Genomic DNA, 7,360 nt, shown 5'->3' with positions numbered 1-7,360 from the left:
TCCTTATTCTCCAATATTGTTCTTATACCAAACGAAATTCATAGGCTATTTGATGCATCGAAACGAAATCGGGAGATGAAAACCCTTACCGGAACCCTAAAACCGCTTTGTCTTTAACTTGTCGCACTTAGCTTTATAATGTCCCTATGCAAAGATACGGGACATAACCATACTAAGGTGTTTACGGACTAAAATTGTGCACCTCTATATTCTTGTAAAGATCGCCACATAATGCGTGGTCGGAATGGAAGCAAAAACTGAGTGAAGGGATGGTAGCGGAGTTGAATTAAAGATAATATGCATATAACGTTACTAGTTGAGTATAAGATGATGAAGTAAGATGATCGGAATTAGTGGGCTACCGAAAGAGGGAGAATTTATGTGTTTCACGAAAAGCGTGATAAGATTCGGCAAGGAGGAGACGTCTAACTCAAGATACAGTTGTGAGGCAAGAATGTTGGATACTAAAGACATGGCATGTGTTAAGATATCGAGACGAAATAGTAGTAGAAAAGAGATGACTTGAGGAGCTAAGGGGGAAAATGAAAAAGAAATATAATCAATAGATGGGGATGGCGATGTTATGGTGATAAGGGAAACCCCCGAGATCCTTATAAGACCACGGGGACTAGTTGAACATTCGAGGACGAATGTTCTAAAGGGGGGAAGGATGTTATATCCCGTATTTTGAACAAGGAACAACTTGAGTGAATTATGAGAAGTTTGGGACAAGACTATCCCGAGAGACTTTTGTGTGTCTTAAAGACTTAAGTTGTGTATGATTTTAATGTCATGAAAATAGTAAGGGAATACTTGGAGGCAATTTTTCATTTTTAGTAAGTGTGCTATTTTGGGAAAGTTGGAAAATTCAAAAAAAAAAAAAAATAGGGGCAAGGTGGCCGGCCACTTAGTAGTGGGCCATGGCCACATGGATTTATTTCATATGGGAATTTAAAAGATGACTAAGTCATCTTCCTCATTGTGTGTTCTAGAGAAATCAAGAAAACAAGGAGAGGAGAAACAAAAGGAGGGCATTCGGCCACCCCTAGAAATTCCAAGCCAAGGATTTAGCCATCAAAAAAATAAATTCTTCAAGCAAACTTACTAATTCAAGGGTGCTAAGTAACGTGGAGTCGTTGTTTCGGACAATAGTTTGCTCGTTTTCTCCATCTACCAACTTTGGTCAAGTTAAGAAGTGAAGAAGAAAAGGTAAGGATTAATACTCTTTTATGTGTTATGAATGGTTTATATGTGTTGTAGTATTCTAAAGTGGAAGAAATTCATGGTAGAAATCATGTTGAAGTGAGGTCGTGTATGTGGTGATTGGCCGTGGGTGTGTATGTAGTGTTAAAAGTAATGAATTAATATTAGTTAGCATGTTTTGATTGTGGTGGTGTGAAGAAAATAATGGAAATCAATTATGGTTGTTTGTATGGTGTTGGCCGAGAATGTCCCCTTTAGTGTAATTGTGAATGAACAAATCGTCGTTAGTATTTTCGTTATCGTCGTCATGGATTTTATGATGAAAAATGCAAGTTTGATGACTCAAAACAATGTTATGTTAGTTATGGGATGATTTGGAAATTTATGCACATTTTATGTGATTTTTGTATTTATGAGAATTGCCTTGTTAATGTGTGGATTATTAGTGTAATTCATGAATTTGGAAGGAAAGAATATGTTTGGTGTTGTTCTCGGGTTTGGAGACAAATTCGGGTGAATTGGAACAATGTTTGGGTTGTTTGAAATATTGTATGAATTGCTTAAAGTGTTCTTGTGTATGGTTTGAATGGGTTTGGATTGGTAGTCGAATATATAAACGTTAATATTGGTTTGAATGTAAGCGGTTGAGGTAGTATAATGGAAAATAATGAATGTTGTTGGATTATGTAGAAAGAGCTATTCATGTTAGAATGTACTTGTGAATTGATTATTGATGTTGTTGGTTTGGTATTGTTGTTGATATTGTGGCCGAGTTAAATTCTCGGATTTGTTGTTGTATTTTTGGCGGGTTAGATTCTCGGAGATGGCGCATTTGCGGGGGAGATGCTGCCCAAATTTTTGTAGACAAATATTGAGTTAAGATTGCATTCCAAAAAGGCCTATAGTAATGTTTGGTAACTATGACCATTTGTAGATTTTGAGGAAATCGGGACTTGAGTTTGGACAAGCGAGGAAGACGCATAAGGTATGTAAAGCTTCACCTTTTGTTCTCTTGGCATGTCCTAGGCATAATAGGTTTTGATACGATCCTCGGGGACGACTCTACTCCTAGGAATCCGAGCTTAGATTTGGCCCTTTTTCATTCAATGGAATTGAAATAGACACTTTATGTTTTGTTGGAAAAATAGCTTAAACATCTATAACTCCCACAAATGGAACCGAATTACCTTGAGATCTTCATAGGTGGCTCCATAAAGCCTAATGTTCATAGTTTTACGTACGCCACCTCGACTTGAACCGAGGTGGGCCCCCGATTTTCGAGATTTTTCCACGTTGATTTAATTGGCCTATTTTGAGCGTTACGCAAGTACGACTTTTGACTAACTTCCGATTGTTAAAAAGCAATCATTTTGATTATTCCATTGAGTTCTATGGTATATTTTGCCATGTACAAACGATCCCAAAGGTTTTGTCTTTGACGTAGTTCGTCGCAACTCCGAAAGGTATGATTTATGGCTATTGTCCGATTTCCTTTAAATGATCTATCGTACGGATTGGTCTTTCGAGTCTTGGCAAACATTATATGTTTTACATTGCATATGGTTTCTCACTACTCCGCTCGTGCGAGCGTTGCCATTTTCTTTCCATTTCTTCCCGCGGCCAGTGCATGTGTTCGTGCAATTCCACCGCATTGTTCACCGCGTCCCTCACTGAGGGCGGGGCATGTTATATATATATATATATATATATACACATATGATGATGATGTGATGACGGGAGGTGGCCGGATGGCATATGATGATTCCTTTCACCGCGTCCCTCACTAGAGGGGGCGGGCACGTTACATGTATACACATGATGATTTTACTTACCGCGTCCCTCATTAGAGGGGCGGGGCATGTTATGTATGCATATGTTCATGATGATTTCTTTAGTTATGATATTCGACCATTAATGATTTTGAAAAGCATGATTTACGTTCAAGGTAAGTTTTACGAGATCCGTTCTTATCGTACTCTCTTCTCTCACTTATTTTAGTGTGATTCGATTATCGTGTTTACTACTTTACATACTCGGTACATGTTTCGTGCGACCCCTTCTTCGGGGGTTGCGTTTCATGCTTGCTTGCGTGCGGACACACGTTTGAGTGAGCTTGCGCCGAACTTGGGTCCCCGTTCGGCTATCTTGAAGAGCTCCGCTTGTCGGAGCGAGTTTTGTTTTGGTACGATCTTTTGTTACATTTGTGTATATTTGTTCGAGAATGCAGGCGAGGCCACCGTCCTCGTAAATTGATTAATGTTATTCAGGTTAGAGGCACAGTAGACATAAACGTGGGTTGTGGGTAACTTTCTTGTTCGGTTATGTTTGCGTTTTGGATATTCCCGAATTGTATATGATATATGTATGTATATGTGTGCGGTGTCGTACCCTCTCGTATGTATACGTTTCTGTTTTGCTTGCCATGACTTGGGTATTAATGATAGATGGGTATGAGTGCCCAAATCGGGCACTAGTCACGGCCTACGGGGCTGGGTCGTGACAACTCGTCCTCACATCTAGCTTGGAGGATAATTGCTGATGCGTATTTGGGGTGAGCTTCTTCTCGTACGCCAGCCGCCCGAAGATCTTCTCGCTTATGATGTCTTTTCTTATTGGACATTATGGATATTTAGTAGGCAAATTTCGGTTTTAGACATGTTTTTGGCTTAGAGTCTGTGCGATGACTTTCGAATTTTGGGATTGTAATAGCTAGGACTTCCGCACTTACTCACATTTATGGCATGATTTACTTGTTCTTTTGTTGTTAAATAAGTAATAATTGTTTAGCTTTGATTTATCTAAAAGCTATTATTGAATGGATTAGGTGGTATGTATGTTGGTTTGCCGTTAGGATTTAGATGGGTGCGGCATGGCGGGTTGGGTCGTGACAATACCATAGTATGTTAAATAAAAACCATCTTTATAATCTATTCACGCGGTCAAATTAATTATTTTAATTGCTTACTTTTTATGTATTAATGTTCATAAATATACTTATTCTCAAATATCTAACACGTTATAATCGGAAGGAATACCTAAAAAAATCGTTGAGTAACGAAATGAAATTTTAAAAGGGGAAATAACTCATATGCACACACATCTAGTTTGCGGTGATGTAGCCCATCGTATCATTAGTGTATAGGTAATTTATCTATTCTGTATAGCTATATATGAGTTGCTCAATTTCTTTTGTAACTTTACATATGCATCCTTTTACAATATTACACATTACATATATAGTACATATACATTCTTATACACTCTATATGATGTATAAATAATGTATATGCTTTGTATAATAATGTATAAATATTGTATAACCATGTATAAACAAAGTATTCCCTTGGGACTCAAAACTTGGTTAAAATTTGAAGAACTCCATTGTTGCCTTTTTAAGTTTCTTGTGATGTTTCAAATCTGCCGGACCTGTTGCTATTCGCAGACGTGGAGAGCGCGTGCTCACACACAGAAAGAAGCAGAGGGACGGTCTTCGTCACTGGACTTCGACCGATGGCTCGAAATCTCCCAGTGAGAAGAAGAAAGGGGCGAGGAAAGAGAGAACGGGAGAGAGAGAAAGAAGAGAGAGAGCCTGCCGTCGAAGGTTGGAAGGCGAGGTCGCGCCGTTGTGAGAGAAGCATGGGCTAAACGGGTAAGTAATGGGGAATTGGGTTAATATTAGAAAACTAGAAAGAGAGAGAGAGAGAGAGAGAGAGAGAGAGAGAGAGAGAGAGAGAAACCTTACCGTCGAAGGTCGGAAGGCAAGGTCGAAAACGCGGGTGGGAGAGAAGCAAAATAAACGGGCAAATAATGGGGGAAATAGGTTAATATTAGAAATCTAGATGCCGACCTAGGTATCTAGGAGTAATTATCTCATTTTAAAAATCATTAGCGAAATCAAGAGAGAAAAGAAAAAAGCGATAATGGTCAAAACACATCTAACTTTTTTTTACGAGTTTCTTACACCTCAATTATCGACCGTTCTTTTTTCTACCAACTATCAACATCTATGTTTGCTTTTCCTAACTAAAAACCCTAAATCCCATTTGGTAGAAAAAGAGAACAAGTAATAGTTGAGCTGTGTTTTAATGTGCTTTTCACGACGTTACATATAAGCGTTTAAAAGTATTAACAAGTGAGACGAGGTTTAGAAAAAAATAAAATAAGGAAAAATAAGTTCTCTATGCTATCGTGTTCAATGTATATGCAACCTAGCGAGGAAATGGGAATTAAACACATGAATGCTTCCATTCAATAGCGGTAAGAACCTGGACATTAGGAAGTTCCCATTTTTGCTCCTTTTTGTATGGGAATGACAAATACGTGTACGTGGCGACATAATCAAACACTTTTAACAATGTCAAAAAAAAAAAAAAAACACTTAAACAATTTGATGTTATCAAGCAAATGAAAGCATGTTCAGGGAGAGAGTCAGGCGAGTGATACTGCCCCCATCTCAGGAGGTATTGTACAATTTCACTTGAGAATTGTTCATTAATTTGAAGTTTATATCTCTGATTTTCTTCATATAAACTGGTAATTGCAGAATATCGATAAGTTGGAGAAGGTTATCAAAGAGGGAAATTACTATGGAGCTCAACAGATGTATAAGTCCACTAGTGCCAGGTACGATCTGTGTATGATTGAATCCATTTTGTGCTTTTCTCGTTTTAATATCCTCCGCGCTATAGTTTTCACTTTTTTTCCTGAATCATATTTGGACATAGAATTGTTACAATTTTTTGGAATTCAAGTTAAATTCCATATCCGAATTCTAAAAACTCCTAATACTAGTTTTCACTCCAAATCACTCACAAAAATTCAATATTTTCTCGAGTTGTATTAATGTCCAAACACAACTCCACTTCAAATACTCCCTCCGTCCCAAAATAAGTGTCGTTTAGCAACAAATATTTGTCCCAAAATAATTGTGCCTTTAGGAATTCAAGACAATAATTAGTAATTGTATCCAATTATACCTTATATTAAAGAATTACTTCATCTTTATAGTGCCCATTTCCCAATAAACATCTAATAAATAGGGGCAACTTAGTAAATGGCACCTTGTATTATTTTTTCAGAGTGAAAAAAGCTAAAACGATTCTTATTTTGGGACGGAGGGAGTACCATTTTTCAATTTTTTTTTTCAAATTTCACATTTCTTATGGTCAAACGCTCATTTATTTGCAGATATGCGTCTGCCGAGAGATACTCTGACGCTTTGAATGTTCTTCAGTCCGGTGCTTGTTTGCAATTAGACAAGGCCAGGTTATGCTATGTTATGTTTGTCTTCTCTTCTACTTGTACCATTAATTTTGACTACAACCACTTACCTAAGCAGGATTCTTCTTTTAGGGTGTCTTCGGTACGAAGGAAAATGTTTTCCAGGAAAATAAGTAATTTCTTGTGTTTGATAGGTAAGCAAAAAATTTTGTCCTAAAAGTATTTGTATATAATCTAGACAAAATATGGGAGGTGGGAGTGGAGGGTAGGGGTGGTGCGTACGGGGTGAAGAAGAGGCGTGTTGGATGGTGGGAGGACACAATCAATGTAGAATGTTACTTGTGAAACTTGGTTTCCTTTGCTTCCACTAAGGAAGTCATGTTCCTCATTTTTAAGAAACTTGTTTTCTTAAAGAAAATATTTTCCAAAATTTTGACCAACCGAACATGGGTAAATTGGAAATCATTTTCTGAAAAATTCCTCCATACCGAACACACCCTTAATTATAATATATTCAACCTGTATTGTTGATCTAGACTCTTCTTGGAATTTTCCAGATTACCTGTGGGGCAGAGCTTTCTTTACTGTTTGCTGAAACACTTGCAAAAGCAAAAGTTCCATATGAAAGACAATCTTGGTTAGTCTTTTCTATATATTTCCTAATCTGGTGAATTTTCCTGTATAACGTGTTTATGTTTGTATCTTTCAATAATTTTTTCCTAATTTTGTCATTATGCAATGGGAGAAAAATAGAACACAATGAAAGATAATGGATGCATACATGCGATACCAACTAGTTGTGATTAAGGTGTCGTCATATTAAATATATAACTGCTAGAAGTTTTTGTTATGCAGCAGAAAAATGTAGAGAATTTCCAATATTGGAGAACCTAAGGTATTGAATATTGGAATGAAATGGGTTCAAATTGAGCAAAAT

At 37.3% G+C, this 7,360-nt stretch overlaps 1 protein-coding gene across 1 annotated transcript; it reads left to right on the top strand.

The window, feature by feature from the left end:
* Window positions 1–5,335: 5,335 nt before the first annotated feature.
* On the top strand, window positions 5,336–7,088 carry LOC132044075 (protein GET4-like). The gene is made up of 4 exons (XM_059434565.1): window positions 5,336–5,663; window positions 5,747–5,826; window positions 6,391–6,617; window positions 6,981–7,088. The coding sequence occupies exons 1-4, from the start codon at window positions 5,616–5,618 to the stop codon at window positions 7,016–7,018; spliced, it is 393 nt and encodes a 130-aa protein (XP_059290548.1). The 5' UTR covers window positions 5,336–5,615; the 3' UTR covers window positions 7,019–7,088.
* The last annotated feature ends 272 nt before the right edge of the window (window positions 7,089–7,360 follow it).

This window comes from Lycium ferocissimum, unplaced genomic scaffold (genome assembly GCF_029784015.1).
Source record: "Lycium ferocissimum isolate CSIRO_LF1 unplaced genomic scaffold, AGI_CSIRO_Lferr_CH_V1 ctg3470, whole genome shotgun sequence".
NCBI lineage: Eukaryota > Viridiplantae > Streptophyta > Magnoliopsida > Solanales > Solanaceae > Lycium > Lycium ferocissimum.
The sequence above is the reverse complement of the archived record's forward strand: the minus strand, read 5'-3'. Positions and strand labels throughout refer to the sequence as shown.

Excerpts from the sequence above, each read along its gene's own strand:
- LOC132044075 (XM_059434565.1), top strand. The coding sequence starts at position 5,616 with ATGTTCAGGGAGAGAGTCAGGCGAGTGATACTGCCCCCATCTCAGGAG. Across the intron at positions 5,664-5,746 it reads TACTGCCCCCATCTCAGGAG|AATATCGATAAGTTGGAGAA; the intron begins GTATTGTACAAT and ends TGGTAATTGCAG. Across the intron at positions 6,618-6,980 it reads TAATTTCTTGTGTTTGATAG|ATTACCTGTGGGGCAGAGCT; the intron begins GTAAGCAAAAAA and ends GGAATTTTCCAG.